Raw genomic sequence first — 21,865 nt, 5'->3', positions numbered from 1 at the left:
CTCCACCCCACATTTTTTATTTATTCATTTATTTTATTTTTCATTTCCTCCCTCTTTCCTCCCCCTCTCCCCCTCCCCTCTATTTTTACACTTCAGTTATTGTTCAACCATTCCAGTCGGAGGCGGTAATGCACCCACAAGTCTGGTAGCCAACCGCCAGTAAAACCCAAAGAAAAAGAAGAAGAAACCGATTAATTAAACTTTTAGGTTTTTCATCTGATACTAAACTATGTACCTGCTGTTGACAATATTATTTTAACCCTTTATACAACTAAGTACTATTTTACTCACAGTAATGAGGACTATTGAACAACGTGTGTGTAATAAGTGTCTTACTGGAGCTTTAATTTATTAAACAGTATAATGTCATTCCATTCTAAGTTTACATCACTATATATAAGAAATGGAGTTGTGTTGGTAGTTTTGTCTTGCTTTTCCACCAAACATAGACCAGCATCACCAGCAATACTAAGCTGGTAGACAAGCATGACCAGCAAGCCGAAGCTGGTCTACCAGCATAACCAGCAAGACCAAGCTGGTAGACCAGCATGACCAGCAAGACCAAGCTGGTAGACTAGCCTGACCAGCAAGCCGAAGCTGGTCTACCAGCAAGACCAAGCTTATCTACCAGCTTCACCAGCAAGACCAAGCTGGTCTACCAGCATCACCAGCAAGACCAAGCTGGTCTACCAGCATCACCAGCAAGACCAATCTGGTCCACCAGCATCACCAGCAAGACCAAGCTGGTCTACCAGCATCACCAGCAAGACCAATCTGGTCCACCAGCATCACCAGCAAGACCAAGCTGGTCAACCAGCAAAACCAAGCTGGTCTACCAGCATCACCAGCAAGACCAAGCTGGTAAACCAGCTAAACCATCATTGACCAGCATAGACCAGCATGAAAATCATGCTGGTCTTTGCTGGTTTTTTCAGCAGGGTAGTGTACATACAGTCATAAGAAACTAAATAGCTTTTTGGTCGACTACTGCAAGCCAGGAAAACGTCAGATAAATATGCCAAAGCAATTAACAATAATGTTGAACAGATCTAATATTTACACATTTGCTTGAGGAAGAAATGATGAGGACAGTTAAATGCAGTTTAAGGATCAACCGCATTCTTCCGGTTAACGGAAGCTCTGCTTTCACTTTCGATTTCCTGACTGCTTAAAGTTTATTTTGTGCTGAATGAGCTGAAATTATCGAGTCAACCTGATATAGAAAAGAACAAACACATTCAAGAGATACAAATGACCCATTATATTGTTCAAATGACCGTGTTTGGACGTGTTTAATCGGTGTTTAAGGCTTTGAACTTCAGAAGCAGACAGTGCTATAAATCACGCTTATAAACACGCTTATACACATATAAACCCCTTCATCATCTACACAAATCAGCTTAATGTAAAGTGTTAAACTCACATACAGAAGTACAGACGCTCTTGTGCACCAGGAACACGATGTGAGCTCTTTGACGCTTTCGGTTTGTCAACTTCTTCAGTATTTTGGCGGTTGTCAAACTATAATGTGCTTCACCGCCTCCTGCTGGACTGGCTGATTCTAACATGGAGAGAGACACGGGGAAAATCTCACCATAAATTCAAGGGAAATAAATCGCTGATTAAACAAAGAAATCCGGTTAAAATTGTATTTTTTTTTAACAGACCAGATTCTTTCAGACATGAATTATTGTAGCTTCCATATGTTGACTCTAGTATATAATCCAGAGTAAATGTAAGATTATATCTAATAAATACTTCTCTTAATATTTGTCTTTTGTATTGATAATCTTGACATTCTGTTATTACATGCTGCACATGTTTCACACTGATTACAATGTGAGTATAAGTCATGTGTGTGCTTCACTATAAACACAGTGTCTTGTTTAGTCCTGTATGTGCTAATCTGAGGCGGTTATGATCATTTCCTCACTCCGATTATTCCTTATTTCTCTTCCTTCACAGATTCACCATTGGATTGTATACAGATGTCTTCCTGAGTCATTTATATCCCAGTGTTCCTGCCTCATACTCTCTGTCTGTATCTTTATTATAGTTTTGACTTCAGCTTCACTTAATTTACCCTGATCTGTGTGTAAATGTGGGACTGTGTGGGTGTTTCCCAGTACTGCATTGCAGCCACTTTACTTTTCTCTTGCATATGTCCTCCATCAAATCTGACATGTTCTCTAGAACTCTACAGTCTCCACATTAATCCTGTTCCTGAACTCCATTAATGTCAGTGTTTAGTTTAGTCGAGTGTGTCCTCACCTCAGTCTAGTTCACATCACTTCCTCCTCTCTGTTTCTCACACACACGTGTTTATTTGTCTCCACTAATATTTTAATGTTATATAAATGTCGTCTCTTCTTATCTTCATCCTTAACTCCTCATCATTCTGTCTGAATATTTCCCTTGATAATAGATTTATTTCAGCTTTTCCTCCATCATCTGTCTTCCTCTTCTTCATCGTCTCCTGTGCAGATTGATCAGCAGTCTGATGTCCATGTGTTCCTCTATGTGCAGGTCTCCAGCAGAACTCGACCGTCCCTCTTTTTGATATAGACCATACAGAAGTGTGAACAGCTCATGTGTTAAAGCTCCTCTAGATGACCTGCGGCTGATTAAAGATGTTCAACTGATGCTGAGTCTGAACACATCAGCCCCAGGGTGAGCGCTGAGATGCCAAAATAAAAGTACAGGAGGTCACATTTAATATATTTACATTTATGCATATATGATTTCCAATAAGGCGACACAGTGGCGCAGTAGGTAGTGCTGTCACCTCACAGCAAGAAGTTCGCAGGATTGAGCCTCGGCAGGGTCAGTTGGTGTTTCTGTGTGTTCTCCATGCGTTTGCATGGGTTTCCTCCAGGTGCTCTGCTAACCCCCACAGTATGCAGTACAGGTGAATTGGGTAGGCTAAATTTTCCATAGTTTAGGAGTGTGTAAAAATGTGATGGATAAGTTGGCGGTTCATTCCGCTGTGGTGACGCCTGATTAATAAAGGGACTAAGCCGAACAGAAAATGAATGAATGAATAATAAATATATTCCAGCTTCATTAGATCTCTGAGGCGACTGTACATTTCTTGAGTTTCTAAACTGAATTGAGATCGGGTGTCAGCTGATGTGTTCTGGACATTTTCCTCGCTCCACTTCAGAAAGCCGCCACTAAACCCTGAACCAGAACTGTTGGTTGCAGTTTGTTGCCATTATAAAGCTCAGAACTGTCAGTGTTTAAAGCTCATCGTATTAATCTAACAGAAAAGGTAAAAACACTTTCATAAATAACATTTTCATATAATAAATAGATTATAAACACATTAAACTTAAAGAGCATGGAGTAATGTTTCAGAAGGAAGAGCACACTGACTCCGCTTATTTTGATGGGGTTCATGCTGAAGGAGTTCAATCGACATGCACATTAAACTGCATCTGGTCACATATTGGCTGGACAGAAAGCACCAAGGCCTTAAATAAAAACTAATAAAATCTTCTTTCAGGGGAAGCTTGCTTGTACAAAAAGTGTTGAATGATGCTGAGTCGTCAAGAAAAGTCACAGAAGAGCTGAAGCCAACTGAGCAGAACACAGAACTGGGGGGTCAAGGCTATTGCTCTCACGGACAGAGCCCTTCATGTACTGTATGTCAGCAGAAGTGCCGGCCGCTTGTGCTTTCACTTCAGTTAATAGTTGTTTATTTCTCTCAGTCCTGGAAGTTCTGCTTTAAGTTTGTGGCGTTCTGTTCAGTTTTATCTGTGAGGACCGAAGTAAGGCAGTTACTCAGTCTTCTAGCACAGAGTCATTGTGTTTGAACTAGACTGGCTCATCACTGATGCCTGAAGCACATCTGACTCCATGTGTTTCTGAAAGGGTTCAAATATATTCAACCTAACGCAGAAAACATTTACACAGTGATGTAGCCCAGATCAGTGAGGCCTGCTGGCCATGTTAGTGGATGTAAACTAAACACTGCATTTGTCCCAGCCCTCGCCTCTTGGATTTCTTGAAGCAGTAAGTGGATGAGGTTATAAGAGATTCACATGTGATTTAACAGTCAGAGGAATGATTGTGGAACTGTGGAGCATTATTTACACATGCATAAATGTGTGGTGAGAAAGAAGAAGAACTGGGAGAACTTTCAACATTTCTGTCACAAACCAAAACTATCTGTCATGTCCCCGAGGCACGTCTCTGAAATTGCATGTAGAAACAAATTAATCAAATACACACAGTGTCTACATTTTTTTTCAGTATTACAACTATTTACTTGAGTTATTTTCTTGTGATAAATAAAAATAAAGTTAAATATAAGATTTATTTTAAAATAAAAACAGGCTACAAAGGTTTGTCCCTCAATATAAACTCAACCCTATTAAGCTAGCATTGTTCCACCTATAGCAATTTATATGTATTATTACATCACAGACAGGAAGTGACATCATTCAGCTCTCTTTAACAGCACGGTGCAAAAGAAGGCGAGATATATTGTCATTTATTTACATTATTTGAGGTTTATTATGGTTAGGAAGGGTCAGTCAAGCTTAACAATTCAACCCCGTAACGTAAAACTAAGATGGAGTATAATTGTTTTCTTAATTTCTAAACAATATGACATATTCTAGTTTAACTGCTGCCTTGTGGACCTTCTCTTTTAAACCACACGAGGAGCAGCGGCCATTTTGTTTCAGTAACTCAACCCATCACACTCGACCCCGTCACTCATCTCATTGTTTCAGAGTAGTAAACTTGTAACAGGATTGAGATTTTCTCCTAATTTATCAAGAACATTTCAGTAAATATACACTGACTATAACTTTATTTAGTCACTGAGAGAATATCTGAAGCAGTGTTTCCACTGAAACTGTGACACAATCTTATCTCAGACATGGCGCCCGTATCAGCAGCAGATTTTATATTGAATGTGTCCCGAGTTTCATCATGAGTTAAAGCTGATCAAATCAGAACATGTGCAGTAAAAAAAGACTTTAATTATGTAAACAGTTTATTTGCTCATCTCTATGTCATGTGACAATTAGCCAACGTTAGAGAGGGGGTCATTAAGGGCAGAATTCATCTTGATATTAGAGATAAAGAAGGTTCAGCTGTCAAAAGGTTGAGGAATATCTGGTGGTCTTCTGCTGCTGTAGCCCATCCGCCTCAAGGTTGGACGTGTTGTGTGTTCAGAGATGCTCTTCTGCAGACCTCGGTTGTAGCGAGTGCTTATTTGAGTTACTGTTGCCTTTTTATCAGCTGGAACCAGTCTAGCCATTCTCCTCTGACCGCATCAACAAGGCATCTGCGCCCACAGAACTGCCGCTCTCTGGATATTTGCTCCCCTAGAGTTGGCTGTGCGTGAAAATCCCAGTAGATCAGCAGTTTCTGAAATACTCAGAGCACAGAACAGCCCGTCTGGCTGTATAATTTTATTATTATTATTAAGCATTTTCATTAAGAAGACTGTTTTCTGCTGCAGTTTTTCTTGATGTTCCAGGAAATAAAGGTTTAGTCATGATGTAGCTGTTGCTGCTGTTCACTGCAGGTTCTGTTCAGCAGTATATTTGGGAACACAGGCCTTTATCAGCATTTGTAAAGGTTACTAACGCTCCAGTTACCTGCAGCACTTCACTGTTCTGAATTCTGACTGTATTTTGGTTTAATGAAGTTTAATGTCATCTCAGTGTGATCAATGCCTAAATGCTTTACTGAAATAAAGAAGTGTTTTGGTTTAGTCTTAGATTTAATTTCACATTAATTAAAGCAAATGAACATTGAAATCAAAGTCTCTCCTCAACCCTGTTACGGTCTTCACCCCGTCTCTGTATTCTCCACCCTGTGACGTTCATATTGTTTAAGAGAAACAATTAAATACAGAAAAACCTCTTGCTGAGGACCAGCCGCCATGTTAAGCCTGACATTGTGAACATGTGGTTTGGGTAAGACATCTAAAGTTAAAGCTTTTTTTAGAGAAATGAAGAGAGCACAGATGCATAAGTTGTATAATTATAATCAAATCACATCTGAATCTAAAACTCCTCAGAAATGTGATGTTTTAGCCATTAAACTGGTTTGAGGCACACATGAGCAACAGGGAAATGTTGGTTTTACAGCAAAAGCTTTGTGAAATCCTATTATTAAACTCAGTTTAGTCCGTTACGGGGTTGAGAATAACGGCTGTCTAAATAAGAATAAAAGAGAAAATAATATAAAGCTTTAATGGCTGAGGGGGGAAAAGATGATGTTGTGAACGTTTCAATTGTGCCTCATGATGTAGGCTATTTAACAATATCATCAACACACTTTTAAACATGAGTTTGCTCAAGCTGAACTATTAGCCAACGCCAGGAATGACCCTTATATTCTCTCAACTCTTAAACGTGCGCACACTACAAGATCTGAACACATCGGGCACAGCACACTACAGGATACTATTGAGACGACTGTGCCTGATGGAGCACATGACCCGACTGCAGAAGAACTCTGCTGTTTATTATAGGCCAGCGCACACATATCTGAGCGACTGCCAGAGCCAACAGCCTGCAGAATGAAGACAACAGCTGCTTGTTGAAGAGAGCACATCATGTCCAAACACACGTCTGATATCCTGAGGATTATTCGGGATCAGAGAGAAGACGAAGGCGGATGAACAGAAGGAATGGATATGTGATGATGCTGTAGGGGGAAAGCAGTGTGGAGAGTTTTGTGTAAAGCACCATTGACCAAACGTGTTGGGGATTTACAATGGAGGATTCTGCAGGGGATTGTGGCAGTGAACGCTTCATATGTGTTGTTCACTCTAGTGTCCATGACGAGTGTCTCTTCTGTGCACATGGAGAGACTGTGGATCATCATGGCTATCTGGAGTGTAGACGCTGAACACAATAGTTTGATATGTGGAGCAGAGTTTTCCTGAAATGTGGACAGAATTGGACTCAGTGTAAGTTTCTTCTTGAGCTGGCGATAGTCAGAGACACAGACTGAAATGGCGGCTCATTCACTGTTCAGCTGCTCAAGCAAAACTTGCTCTGCTCACCACAAGAAGAACCAGAACAGATGATGAACACCATCAAGAGATTTACAGTTTTTTAAGCTATTCTTTCTCTCTCTCTCACACACACACACACACACACACAGAGAAAAAGACACACGCACAGAGAGAGAGAGAGTGTGACACACACATATGCACACACACACACACACAAACACAGGCACGCGCACACAGAGACACACACATGCGCGCACACACACACACACAAACAAAAGAAAGTGATACGCACACAACATAGACACGCGTGCACACACAATCTCACACACACATACACTCTCTGTTGCACACACAAACACAAGACATTCTCACACAGACATGCACACACACGCGGACACACACATACGCACACACTCACTCTCTCACACACAACACACACACTCACATACACGCACGCGCACACACACACACACACACACACACAACACTCACATGCACACACATACACACACAGACACAAACACACACACTCGCTCTCACATACACACACACAATCTCTCACACACACAATCTCACATAAGCTCTCTTTCTTCTAACACACACACTCACACACTCTCTCTCTCTCACACACAAACACACACTCACACACAGCTGCACACTTTCACACGCAGACACTCACACACTCTCTCTCTCTCTCACACACACACACAGCTACACACTCTCTCACACTCACACACACACACATGCACATACAAGCATATACACACAGACACACACACTTTGTCTCTCTCTCTCACGGACACATGCACATACACACATGCACATAAGAGCACATACACACGGACACGCGCACATACACGCACACACTCTCTCTCTCTCTCACACACACACACACACACACACACACTGCTGCTGACTGCTCCTGCAGAGGATTCTGGGTAAATCTCTCGTCAGTCTTCAGCTCAGTTTCACTGATGATCCATAACCAAACCCAAACCCAGCACAGAGCGGCTCAGTGAATGTGGTCTGGACTGAGTGGATGAGGCTCATTGTGTCTCTATAGATGTTGTAGAAGATCAGAGTTCCTGCACTGTGATCCACAAACACTCCTATTCTCCTGCTGAGCGGCTTCACTGGGAGATCAGTGCGTGTGTGATTGTGTCTGAATGAGAAACTGGAGGAAGAGCAGAACAAACTCCAGGACTGAGCATTATATCCAAACACACTCAGCACCTCCTCCCTTCCTCCTGATGCTCTTATATGACACTGATATTTCCACACCAAAATGTCCACTCCAGTCAATCTCCCAGTAACAGCGTCCACACACACTCTCTCTGCACAACACCTGAGGATGATCATCAAATCTGTCTGGATGATCAGGATACGGCTGATCCTCTTCCACACTGTTCACCTCTCCGTTCTCCTCAGACAGAATGAGATGAGTGTGTGCTGTGTTTGGATCCAGAGTGAGGAAACAGACATCTGAACACAAGAACACACACATTTATAACCACAGCTGTGTGTGTGTGTGTGTGTGTGTGTGCGTGTGAGAGAGAGAGAGAGAAAGCATGTCTGTGTGTGTATGTGTGTGTCTGTGTGCATGTGTGAGAGAGTGTTGTGTCTTTGTGTGCGTAAGTGCATTTGTGTGAGCGAGAGTGTGTGTGTGCACGTGCATGCATGTTTGTGTGTGCGTATATGTATGTGTGAGAGTGTGTGTGTGTGTGTTTCTACGTGTGTGAGTGTGTGTGTGCAAGTGTGTGTGTGTCCGAGAGAGTGTGTGAGAGAGAACTTGTGGGCGTGTGTGTGTGTGAGAAAGAGAGAGAGTGTGTGTGTGTGTGCCTGTGTGAGTGTGTGTGTGAGTGAGTTTGTGTATGTGTGTGTGCATGTGTGAGTGAGTTTGTGTATGTTTGTGTGCGCGTTTATGTGTGTGAGTGACAGTGTGTGTGTGTGTGCATGCGTGCGTGTTTGTGTGTGTGCATGTGCGTGCATGTGTCTGTATGTGTGAGAGTGTACGTGTGTGTGAGAGAGTGTGTGTGTGTGCGCGTGCGTGTGTGTGAGAGAGAACTTGTGCGCATGTGTGTGTGACAGCGTGTGTGAGTGTGTGTGTATGTATGTGTGTGTGAGAGAGAGAGAACTTGTGTATGTGTGAGAGAGCGTGTTTGTGTGTGTGCGTGCGTGTACGTGAGGGTGAGAGAGTGTGTGTTTGTGAGATTGTGTGTGTTATAAGTATGTGTGTGTGGGTGTGCATTTGTATTTGTGTGTGCGTGTGTGGGTGTGAGTGTGAGAGTGTGTGTGTGTGTGTGTATGTGTGTGTGTATGAGCATATATGCGTGTGTGTGTAGTCCTACATTTGCGTGATCCTGCTGTAATCCTCGTGTGTCCTCCATGATCCAGACTGTAAACACACACAGATGGAGAGAATGAGCTGTTTAGTTCCCCCTCAGCTAATAAGCTAAAGCTAGCACTGAGCTGCTCAGCTACACGCTCCAAACTCTTGAGCTAAAACACACAACACTTGTTGGTTGAGCCAGGATGCACAATGAATGTAACACAGTGCGTTCTTTTCCTCTGCTGTTGGTGAAGCGAGCGCAGATACTGCTCATGTTGATGGAGACACCCTGCTGCAACATTCATTTATTACAGTGATCACACTTAGCTTTGCCATCGTTCTTCAGCACATGCAGCCTTTGAGCACATGTTGCAGTCCATCTCTAAACTATGTTCAGATTATTAAAGCTGCTCGCCAGCGCCCAAGTTCCTGACAGATTAGCAAGTGAAAAATACACATATGTGCACAGAGAAGAGGAATCCAGATGTTGATTTTAGAACAAGAGTCTGAACATTAATCCAAGTGTCTGATTCCAGAATCTGAATCCATCTTCAATCCCCAACCCTATTCCTGACCTGATATTGTAGGATTCTTCAGCAGAAATGGAGGAAGAAGTTTCTCTGCTCAGCTCAAATGCTGAAACTGTACAGTGTGTCCCGCTTAATGTCACTGTAACTGAGCCAATACACTCCAACATTTACAGAGGAGATTCATTTCACACTCAATGATTTGCTCTTCATAGACATGACTGGAATACTCTACAAGCTGTATCTTCTGTCTGTCCTCACCCCATAACCCTCACAGAAAACTGAAGCTGATCACAAAAGAGCTTTCTAGTGTCTTTTTAAAGCCATTCAGTGTAAAAGCACAAGGCCAGTGCTGCTCCACATACTTGAGTTTGTCCAGTGTGTAGTTTGGATCCTCCAGTTGTTCAGAGAGCAGCTTGACTCCTGAATCTCCTGGATGATTGTAGCTCAGATCCAGCTCTCTCAGGTGTGAAGGGTTTGAAGTCAGAGCTGAAGACAGAAAACCACAGCCTTCCTCTGTCACCATACAGCCAGACAATCTACAAACACAGCAATAGTCCACATCACACAGTTGGACAATCACACATCTCTTTGTGTTGTGAAGATGCTGACTGCTGTTTCTGCTCATGTCAACAGCAGTGATGAACACACACATCCTGATTAGCTCTCCTTATTGATCGAGCCCTCGCATTAGCAAACACACACACACACTCAACAAGGACTCGACATCATCTGTAGAAGTGTACAGAGCAAAGACATTGTTCATAATACACCACATCAAGCTGTAAAGTCTGCTGTGAGGAGGAAGAAGACACACTTGAGCTCAGAAGATCATCTTAAAGTCATGTATAAAACACAACAGGAAATAAGCTGATTTCATCATTTATATTGTGATTCTGTTGTGGACTAAAACAAAATGAGCTCAGACAAACACAAAGCCGCTCTCTTCATGTGTTCATCACCTGACCCACAGTCACTTTCACACTGATGCTCCATTAGGGGACTTTTATTCTGTCAGGAGAGAAACACCTGATCAATATTCATGACTGCTGACTCCTTCACATTCAGCCTTTACCAGATATTGTTTTAGATGAGCGAGTAATCAGGATTATTTCACACACTTTATCATGAGACTTTTATTTGTTTTCAAGAAACTGAAACTGCACAAATATGAGAGCAGCTCAAACCTTCAGCAGGACACAAAACAGCTTCACTTTAACTCTGCTGCTTTCACACCTCCAGATCCACTGTTCTGCTCTGAAACAGGATTAACACTGCTATAATGTTTATTTGTGTTCTCGCTGCGCTTCACTTTCACACAGAAATGTTGAATGTTGACACCCACAGACAGACACAACCTGGTAAAGTTTTCAAACAGTGAACTGAGACTGCAACTATTAGTGAAATCTATATTAAAGCTCTTCAAATATGATTTAGATTTACAGTAATTGTTTTTCATGTTTAAATCTAATTTATTCTTGTGTTTAAAGAGTTTGTCATTCCTCTACTTCAGTGTCTCAGACTCATTCAGAAATGATTATTAAATGCTGGATTAATGCACAAGAGAGTTTGGCGAACACGTTTTACACCATTTCAAATATATATTATATGTGCGGCTGTATAAGTCACATACAGCGCTCAGCATAATGGAGGACAGCCCATTCTGAAAACCAAGACTTTCCTCCATTTCTCAGTCAATATAGGCAGTGTATTCTGCTGCATTTAAACAGAACACATTTATTAAACTGATTTATTTAGGACAATCATATTTTAGTCACCAAACATAATCAGAAATTGAAAGATAATACAATTAAAGTCAGGCTAAATTTTGAGAAAAAAAAAATCCCTTGTTTTGCTTCTCTTGATTTTTCCTCTTTTTTTAATTTTAAATTTAATATTTTTCTATAACATATAAATTTGAGTGTACTAGATTTTGGACCGTTATCATGAGTTATTTGGTTAGATGAGCTCCAGATTTGGCTAACCTATTGTATATGCACAAATATAATACTGTAGAGCTTCCTATTAAACTATGAATGTAAAAGAGAGATTAGTGAGGGGTGTACTTATATATGCTGAGCACTGTATATTGTTCACCCAGAGTGTTTACATGGTCACACAGCAGTAATACAACAAGCATTTAGGCCCCGTTTACACTAGTGCGTTTTAGTTTTAAAACGGCGTTTTAGAATGAAAATGATCCGCGTCCACACTCGCGTTTTACCCAGCGTTTCTGAACAGCTCTCTGTCCACACCAAAACGCTGAAAACGCACATCACGTGACCACACACACACTCTTTGGCAAGCGCTGCAGCCCATCTACCCAAATGAGAGCTCTGCTTGTCGGACTGCTCATCAAGCATCTTCCGCTGGATCTAATCTCACTATATTTATTAAACGTGATATTTCATTCATCTTGTTGTCTTTATCTAACGACATATTTCCTGACTTTGGTCATTGGAATCTATTACTTGTTCTCAGGTAACGTGTTTTGGCTGAGCGGAAAGATAAGTTAATGAATAATGTGCACGTACATTCTGTATATTGACTGATCGCATGCCTTTATTTCCTATAATGTATAAACTTATTGTATGATATACTTTTATAATGGCTATTATCGATTATTAAAACTGATATTCAGCAAAAGAGAGGGGATGTTTCGTATTTTCACTGAAATTGAAAGGAGGCAGTTGTTATTGGCTCCGTTTTGTTATAAATATTCACACAGTGAAGATGACGCTCATAAATGCAGCACGACGCCTCAACATTTCTGCTGTCTGTTTAGTTGTTAATATTAAAATGAAAATAGGCAGTTCCTTAAATCATGTTTACATTTTATTGTTGAGAAAGTGAAACAAGGTAGCCAGGGTGATGTGAATGAAGTTATAAAGTACACTGTTCCCTTTGAAGATTTACCCATGTCCTCGGTATAGTCTGTTTTCCATATCAAACTGAGAAGAAGAGACTGCAGCCTTGATCAAACTTGCGAAGTCTGAACTTACACAGAGAAGATGCGGGACTGAGCTGTTTGTAGGCTACTTAATATTGAGGAAAAGCCCCAATCAGAGAGGCGAATGTCGGCAGCCCCGCCTCCGTTTTCAGATGTCTCCGTTTTCCATCATCCACACTGAGACGGAGCAGCAGCGTTTCGGAATGAAAACGGCCTCTCCAGCATTTTCGAAACGCTCCGTTTTCGGCGCTCGAGAACTCCGGCGTAGTGTGAACGGATGGCATAACCGTAGCAAAACTTATGCGTTTTCAAACTAAAATGCACTAGTGTAAACGGGGCCTTAGTTTGGGCTAGCTTCTGCAGATGGACATTGCTGTACACTGCCCTTGATGGGTGAGTGGGGGAGTGTCTGTTGTCTCTCAGGTGTGAATTATTCATGAGCATTGTCACTCACACATACAGCTGAGATCACCCAAAACAAACTTAACAAAATGTAGATCATTGTAATGTTTTCTCTGAATGAGAGAACAGAATAATTTCATATAATTGTGCAGTAAATATTCTAGTCTACAAGTTTGCTTACTCTAAAGTCTTGTTCAGGCACATTCATTGTGTTTTATGGATCTTATTTCAGCTATTTTTTTTCCTCTAAAACCTACTAACCACACATAATATTTATTTTCTACAAAACACGAGCATGTACATCAATATTTCTCACATATTATTGTAGCTCAGTTTGTGCTAAACACAAATAAAACACATGTTGGCCAGTTCTGTGTAATAAGTAGCTGAAATAAGCACAGATGTCAGGGCATGTCAAAACATCTCAGGGGTCCCAAAATCACCTCAGACCCCTGAGGGTTAACTACAGGTATAGTGTGAGCAGTGTGAAACATAATTACTGATAAACCATAATTCCTGTTATCTTGGTTTAGTGTCACCCAGGGTTAACATGTCCAAGCATGAAGAGCTCTAATATGAAACTGTCTGACTGTAGTTATTGTAGAGTGGAGAATCATTTACCTCAGTGTCTCCAGTTTACAGTTCACAGCTTTCAGTCCATCAGAGAGAAGCTTCACTCCTGAATCCTGCAGGTCATTGTTACTCAGGTCCAGCTCTCCCAGGACACAGTTTGAGGATTGTAGAGCTGAAGACAAACTCTCACAGGACCGAACAGTGAGATTACAGCCCTGTAGCCTGTGTAGAGGACAAACACAATATGTATGTGTAGATCTGGTGTGTTTAATAGTCTGAAGCACATCTGACTGTGATGACTGGTTTAACTTCACTAATTAGTGAGTACATCTGCTGATTTTAGCATTTAATAGTTTTAATGTCTATAAAACACAATTAAATGGCTTCCCTCAGATGTTCCAATAGCACAACTCTACATTAAACTCCTAACACACAAGACAGAATTTTTTTTAATTCACTCTTCATTTTAGATAACAAACTCACAAAAGATCAGAGTTGCCAGATAGAGCTGACTGATTCCAGCCCAAAAGCTAATAAAACCCGCCCAGTCAACACTGCAAAAGATATGAGAATGTTTCATATGACTCACACATGCTTATTCTGAATATATGTGAAAGACACTTGTCAGATGATATTTTAGAGAGCAGGCGTGAGCTTCAGCTGGGTCCTCTGTGTCATTTTCTGTCTGATTCAGGCTCACACTGATACGGCTAACAGCTACTCTGACTGATAGGATTTACACAGCGCAAAAGTGCGTGCTTGTAGAGCCGTGACACTTTTCCTGGTGACGTGAAGCCGATTGACAGATCACAGCACAATACATTAACCAATACATTGACCAATCAGAGCAGACTCAATCATTTCAGAATGAAAAATAAAAACATCAGTGTGATCATTCAACTCTCACCAGAAAGAACTTTTGGGTGCTGTTTCATTTTATAGCTGACTTTAGTGCAATTTTCGTTAATAGACAATGTAATTTACTGGCTATTTCTTATGAGATAGTTCTCCTAAACATTTACTCTCCATTAAGGGTGCTTTCACACTTTGTTCAATTGCCTGGACCGTACCCAAGTTCGATTGTCCCCCCTTGCCACCTCCTCGGTTGGTTTGTGTTCACGCTGTCTTTTTTCCTTCTGAACCAGGTACAATTGCGTTATCAAGCTGCTGTTTTGTTTATTTGTTTTTGTCTGCTTTTACTGAGTCGTTTTGTTTTGTATATATTTAGTAAGCGACTCGCGTCTATCTGCCACAAACATATTATAAACATTCAGAACATCACACAGTGTCTGCGGGAGCTGTTTTTGGAGGAGACAAGCAAACATCACTGTGTATCACTGTGTTTGCCCTGTTTCAGTCACACTTGTCACCAAGATACGAAACACACACACATATACACACACACACATACAAGAAGGAACGTTATGAGAACGATAGTTTGTTGTACAGTTGGTGGATCCGTACCAGAATTCGCATGAACCGTACCTTAGACCCCCTCTTTCAGGCAGACTTGGGTACGGTTCATGGGTGCGCATCAGAGTTCAGAAAACATGTTCACACTAGCTAAATGTACTGTACTGTGACGTCAAACAAACCCAGGTGCAGACCAAAAGTGCTAGTGTGAAAGTGACCTAAAGCAGGTCGCACACCAGAATCGCGCGACATGGCGCGCACATGCCAGTATAAAGTATTACACACCAGACGCGCACATTCCAATAATATTTAACATGAAACTAATCCGATGGCGCTCTGTGGTGCGGCTGAAATATGAACTGCGTCCTGAGTCGTGGCTGGGCGCTGCCGAAAGCCGCCGACTTGCGGCGCCGGTGTGAACCCTGATAGAAACCTATGTTTAGAATTTTAAAAATGCATGACGCTGCGCGACGCCGAGCGGCACTTCTGGTGTGCGACCTGCTAAAATCATTTATATCCAGTAGATTAAGTGGAGTCTGCGCTACTTTTATGATGTGACATGGTTAGACTTTTGATTCTAGAGACACATTGGACTGTACAGAGCCATTTTGACTCGACAGCATGGAGATCTTTAATCATCTAATCACTGAAATTGGCAAGTTGTCTAGAAGTGGCTAAGTCAACTTGGATCAACTTGTTTAACTGAAGAGTATTGGAACAGATATAGATCAGAACTCTTAAACTCAGAACTCAGAAATTAAGTTATAAATGATGAATGTGATCCGTTCTTACAATTAGAAATACAGGCTAAATTTTAGGATCACTTAAAATTGGAGGCAGAATAAATTCAGAGCTAAAAAACTAATTTAAATAAATTCTAATAAATTAAATGCTTTTCAGAAGCACTAGAAAAAGCTTACATGCATTTATTTTTCAACCATGCTTTTAGTTTCCTCATTGGGCTAATAGATGGACTCCTATAGATGAAAGAAAGAAGCACTTTGACTTACAGAGCTCTTTTTGAGGTTTTGATGACTGCTGATAGTCTAATGAGACACTCGTCTGATCTCTGGAATTTCTGAAGCTCAAACTCCTCCAGCTCCTCCTCTGAGGTCAACAACACAAAGACCAGAGCAGACCACTGGGCAGGTGAAAGGTAAGCAGATGACAGACTTCCTCTACTGAGGTGAGACTGAATCTCTTTCAGCAGAGTTTGGTCGTTCAGTTCATTCAGACAATAGAACAGATTGATGGATCTCTCTGGAGACAGATTCCCTTCAAGTTTCTGCTTGATGTAGGCAATTATTTCCTCTTTGCTCTGGTCTCTGTCATCGTGCTGTGTCAACAGGCCTCGTAAGAGTTGTCTATTGGACTGGAGTGACAGACCGAGAAGGAAGCGAAGGTAAAGGTCCAGATGTCCATTCTTACTTTCCAGAGCCTTGTCCACTGCAGCCTTTAGGAAATCAGTCATGCCTTTATTTTTGCTTGTCTGTAAAAACAATCTATGCTTCTTGTCGCTGTCTAGAATGAGATGTTGATAAAGGGCTGCAATGAACTCCTGAATGCTCAAGTGAAGAAAGCAGTACAAGGTACCTAGAATGATTCCCGTCTCCTTCTTCAAGATCTGGGTACACATGCCTGAGTACACCGATGCCTTATCGACGTCAATGCCACAGTCTTTCAGATCGCTCTCATAGAAGATCACATTGTTTCTTTCCAGCTGCTGGAAGGCCAGTTTCCCCAGTGAAAGGATGAGCTTTGGATCCCAGGAGACATCTGCTGTGTTTTCTCCATCATACTTTCTTCTGCTCTGCTGGATCTGAAAGTGGAAAAAGTGTGTGTACATCTGTGTCAGAGTCTTGGGAGATTCCTGCAGTGTTTCAGCATGAGCCCTGTGTTTCAGTTTCAGTATGTTCTGGAGAACAGTGGCTGAGATCCAGCAGAAGACTGGGATGTGGCACATAATAAAGAGACTCTTTGACTGTTTAATGTGATCAATGATTTCTCTGGCCTGATTCTGGTCTGTGAGTCTCTTTCTGAAGTACTCCTCCTTTTGGGCATCATTGAATCCTCGTATCTCTGTCAGCCGGTCGATACAGTCAGCAGGAATCTTACTGGCAGCTGCTGGTCTGCTGGTGATCCAGATGAGAGCAGAAGGAAGCAGATTTCCCTTGATGAGGTTCGTCAGGAGAACATCCAGAGAGACTGCTGAAGATACATCACGACACATCTCATTACCAGCAAAGCTCAGAGGAAGACGACATTCATCCAATCCATCAAGGATGAACAGGACTTTGAATCGTGTGCTTCTTGTAAGGTTCAGTCCTTTAGTCTCTGGGAAAAACTGAGTTATGAGGTCTTTTAAACTTTGTCTTTCTTTCTCCTTTAAGTTCATCTCTCTGAATGGAAGAGGAAATATGAAGCTGATGTCTTGATTTTCTTTTCCTTCAGCCCAATCTAGAACAAACTTTTGCACAGAGACTGATTTCCCGATGCCAGCAACTCCTTTTGTCAGGACAGTTCTGATCTGCTCATCTTGTTCAGGTGCTTCAAACAAATGTTTGCATTCAACCTGTTTCTCTAGTGACTGATGACGTCTGGAAGCAGCTTCAATCTGTCTGATCTCATGTTCAGTGTTGACCTGTTCACTCGCACCCTGAGTGATATAGAGATCTGTGTAGATGTTATTCAGAAGTGTGGAGTCTCCTTGCTGAGCAATTCCTTCAAACACACTTTGATATTTCTTCTTCAGGCTATATTTAAGCTGATTAATGAAGAACAGTTCGTCTAAACACAGGAGCAAAGAAACAGAGAGATTTAGTTTTGACTTTTCCAGATTCATATGTCAGTCTGACAGATAGCCATGAGTCTCTTACCCTGGAGAGTATCAGCAGCTTGATATTGCTTCATCTCTCTCAGGAAGAAGAGTGTGAGATCAAGAGCTGCTTCTGTGATTCTGCAACTGTTCTCATTAAACTCCTTTACAAACTCTTGTCTGTTTTTGTCTTGTAAGATTTTCTTAAAGTTTTCCAGTTCATTCTTCAGAAATCTGATGATTTTGCTCTCAAGATTCTATGATTGAAGAAAAGATCAATATTTAAATAAAACATTCATTAACATACAGTTGTACTTCCACAAACTACTCAATAAAGAAAAAAAAACATTGAGTCTGGCTATCATTGTTTAAACATCTATTAAAAACTGCAGAATAATCGACTCTGGTCTGTTGAATTATTAGAAAATAATACACATTAAATGTGTAACGGCGACTCTATGTGCATCATAGGTGTGAACTATACTCAAATAATTTGATGAACTGCAATTATTCCTCACTTCACCAATACTTTTTAATTCTTGAAATCTTTAATTACATTAAAAATAACAGTTACAAATGAAATGTATTGCAGAAGCATCAGTGATCTTTTTCAATGACGATTTTGTGTGTTATATTTACAATTTAAATATTAATCAAAATGAGTTTTTCCTACCTGGAAGATCCTCTGGAGATTGTCTGTAAAACTCTTGTGTCCACAGTGAGTCTCATCTCCTGAAGCTGGTAACTCACATTCAACACTGTTAACAGATAAAACTACTGTAATAATACATTTAGAGGCAAACAGATACAGCTATATCTAGGAAACACTAAAAATAATAAATGCTCTGTATGCCGCTCATAATAAAAAGACAGTCGAGACTGTGGATGGATTGGTCCCCTGCTGTGTCATGTATTAAATTTTTTCCAATGCTTACCTATATTTATATATATATATACAAAATAGTTGAGTTTTAAACATCTTCAAAACAAGTTTTATTTTACACAAATCATAGAAATAATATTTGAAAAGGCATGACAGTGAGTAAAAGATGACATTAACAATCTATTTTTTTTAATACTGACACTGAATAAGAAACTAAATCTGTCACTAGGTGTCTGTAAATGAATCACCAAAGTCATTGAGTCATTTGATTTATTCACGCAACTGATTCATTCAGGAATGACTCTCTTTACTGGATTGTTGGTTCACAATAATATGCCTGAAACAATCCACGTGTGATCAATAATGTAAAACACTATATACCTTTGGGCAAATGATGGTGTTTTCTCTCTGAGGTTTGGTGGTTTACCCATTGACCGGTCACTCTTGAGAGATACAAAGCTGGACACACGTGATCCTGATCTCACACTGAAGACACAAACACACCAGAGGAATAAACTGCAGGAGAAACTTCACTCTCCTTTAAATGTGTATTAAGACTGACAGAAGAGAAAATCACTGGGAAAAAAAACATTTCACATGACACCAAACTAACACAAAGTAACTCTTAGCTCAAGGTCAGGCTGATCAGGGGCCTGTTTCAGAAAGGAGGTTAAGTGAAAACTCAGAATATTTTAACCCTGAAATAAGAGAAACTCTGGGTTTTCTGTTTCAAAATGGCAGGTTTGTTAAACTCGACAAAGCAGGGTAAGTCAAGCCTGTTTCTGAAAGAGAGGTAACTTTAACTCAGAGTCAGTTACCGTGGTAACTTACTCTGTGAATCTAACCTGGTCCAGAGCAGGTTTTATTCTCTAAACTCAGAGTTTCTGTCGGTCTCCTCCCCTTTTTTAAAGACGAAGCGGTATTTCTCGCCTTAGCCTTACATCTCCACACACCTATTTTAGAGTTCATTTTGAAGAAGTGCATAAAAACGATTGATGGAAACGTTGTGATTCACATAACTTTTGAAAAAAAAAAAACGCATAATAAAACATGTGCATAACTGAGTAGATTAAACTTTTATTTGATCAGAAAAGATGCGCATGAACTATGAAGGAAACACTTAAAAAATTACAGTATGTGCATTAAAAAAAGGTTTGTTAGAGATGATGATGAAAATGTGTGTGAATGGGCAAACCAGCAGGCTGAGCACACTGTAACACATCTTAAATGTTAATTTAGTCATTCTAAAATGCCTTAACTGTTTCAGTATTAGTGTATATTATTAATTACCTCCGAGCATCTGGAGTGTGTCAAGATCTCCGCGTCTCATGGCTTCAAACGCCCCCACGTATTCATTGTGTGTCAGCATTTTCTTCTGAGGCGCAAGTACATTTATTAAATAAAAAATAATTGCCCCAGCTTCTTCTACCACAGTAAATTCTGTTTTACTGTTGATATTGGGCGCAAGTTAATCAGGAAGTGACGATTTTGTTCTCTTTGACTTGTTGGATGAAAACGCTGCTTTATTCACATCTTTTAGGCGTTATTCCAGTTTTGCACAAATTTATGTTATATATTTTGATGTAAACATAGCTATTGCCTACATTTTTGTCACACACAGAATAAAGTCACGTATGAGAATGGCTTGTCCTTTTTTGATAAATAATTAGCTTAACCTTTGACATGTATTAATTGGATTATTATTCTTTCTAAAAAGTATTTTTAGCACTGCTTACCTTCTCAATGTTATATCAACCTCTACCACTTGATCAATAAAAAGTGTCACCGTACCTTGTGTTCTCACTCTCTCCAGTTCTGTGTTACAGATTACCTTCAGTCACCTGCTTTTCAAGTATTCACAGGTCATCAGAGTGATTCGCTCCACCTGTTTCTCATCCCTTTGTTCCTATTTATAGCACGTCATTTCCCTTCATGTTTGCCAGTCTGTTGTTGTTGGTTTGTGTGTATAACGGTCTGTTACTCACCCCATATTTGTGTCCAGGGCTGCCAGTGAAGGAGTCTCCCGTTGTTTCTAGACTGTTTTCCACGTCACTCCCCCGGCACTCACCCGATTGGGTTTTTTTTTTGTTCCTTTGCAAAGAATCTCTCCTTAATAAACACTTTGTGTTCTGCACTTGAGTTCACTCCTTCTTCTACCCGTGACAGGAACAGACTGACCAAAGCATGGACTCAGCAGAGGATGTCGACATTCGCCGAGCGCTCGCCCAACAGGGCGCATTACTGGGTCGACAACAAGAGGAAATCGCTGCCTCCCACCAAGCTTTTGCGGAGGTGTCCCAACAGCTAGTCGCGCTCGCCGGGCGCCTCGATCAGCTACACCTCGCTCTCCCGAACCCTCCAGCAGCTTTCCCGGATCCCCCGGCGAACCCCACGCCGGAAGAGAGGACAACTACTCCACGACAGGCTGAACCCCGGCTTAATCCACCCGCCGCTTACTCTGGTGAGCCCGATTCCTTTCGATTGTTTCTTTCCCAGTGCTCCCTCACATTCTCGCTCCAGCCATCTTGTTTTCCCACAGAGACTTCCAAGGTGGCTTTCACGATAACTCTCCTGATCGGCCGGGCCAGAGAATGGCGAACGGCTATGTGGGACAACAAAGATGCATGCTGTAATTCCTTCAAGGCCTTCTCTGAAGAACTGAAGAAGGTATTCGACCGCTCCCCGCTGCAGACAGAAGCGGCGAGGGCACTAACGGCGCTTCAACAAGTGGAGTATTCGGTGGCGGATTACTCCATCGTGTTCCGTACCCTGGCAGCGAGCAGCGGTTGGAATGCCAAAGCCCATTGGGACCACTTTCTTCACAGCCTGGCAGAGTATATCAAGGACTAGATCTTCTCGCTCGAGCTGCCATCCACTCTCGACGGACTCGTTGATCTCGCCATCCGGGTCGACAACCGAATCACTCTCAGAGCGCATCATCGCAGAGGCGGAGTCGAAGAGTTTTCTCCCAGGAACACGTGTTGCTTG

General features: G+C 41.2%; 2 protein-coding genes across 3 annotated transcripts in view; both read right to left on the bottom strand.

Annotated features, from left to right (window-relative positions):
* Positions 1–1,500, bottom strand: part of LOC137491165 (uncharacterized) — a 29,384-nt gene extending 27,884 nt beyond the window's left edge. The window contains exon 1 of one of the 2 annotated variants that reach the window (XM_073948010.1): positions 1,424–1,500. The gene's annotated coding sequence lies outside the window, so the exon portion shown is untranslated. The remainder of the gene's footprint in view (positions 1–1,423) is intronic. The other variant, XM_073948009.1, reaches the window with a different exon arrangement.
* The window catches only part of LOC137491454 (protein NLRC3-like), a 101,789-nt gene extending 81,582 nt beyond the window's left edge, over positions 1–20,207 (bottom strand). Inside the window, exons 1-8 of the mRNA XM_073949088.1 lie at positions 20,168–20,207; positions 18,668–18,726; positions 18,056–18,251; positions 16,190–17,966; positions 13,815–13,988; positions 10,207–10,380; positions 9,334–9,380; positions 7,849–8,467 (exon numbers count right to left, since the gene is read on the bottom strand). Coding sequence (XP_073805189.1) covers positions 8,196–8,467; positions 9,334–9,380; positions 10,207–10,380; positions 13,815–13,988; positions 16,190–17,966; positions 18,056–18,251; positions 18,668–18,726; positions 20,168–20,207 — 2,739 coding nt within the window. The 3' untranslated portion in view covers positions 7,849–8,195. The remainder of the gene's footprint in view (positions 1–7,848; positions 8,468–9,333; positions 9,381–10,206; positions 10,381–13,814; positions 13,989–16,189; positions 17,967–18,055; positions 18,252–18,667; positions 18,727–20,167) is intronic.
* Positions 20,208–21,865: the final 1,658 nt, after the last annotated feature.

The sequence above is a fragment of the Danio rerio genome, chromosome 4 (assembly GCF_049306965.1).
Source record: "Danio rerio strain Tuebingen ecotype United States chromosome 4, GRCz12tu, whole genome shotgun sequence".
In the NCBI taxonomy this organism is placed as follows: Eukaryota; Metazoa; Chordata; class Actinopteri; order Cypriniformes; family Danionidae; genus Danio; species Danio rerio.
Note: the sequence above shows the minus strand (reverse complement) of the source record. Positions and strands in the feature narration are given on the sequence as shown.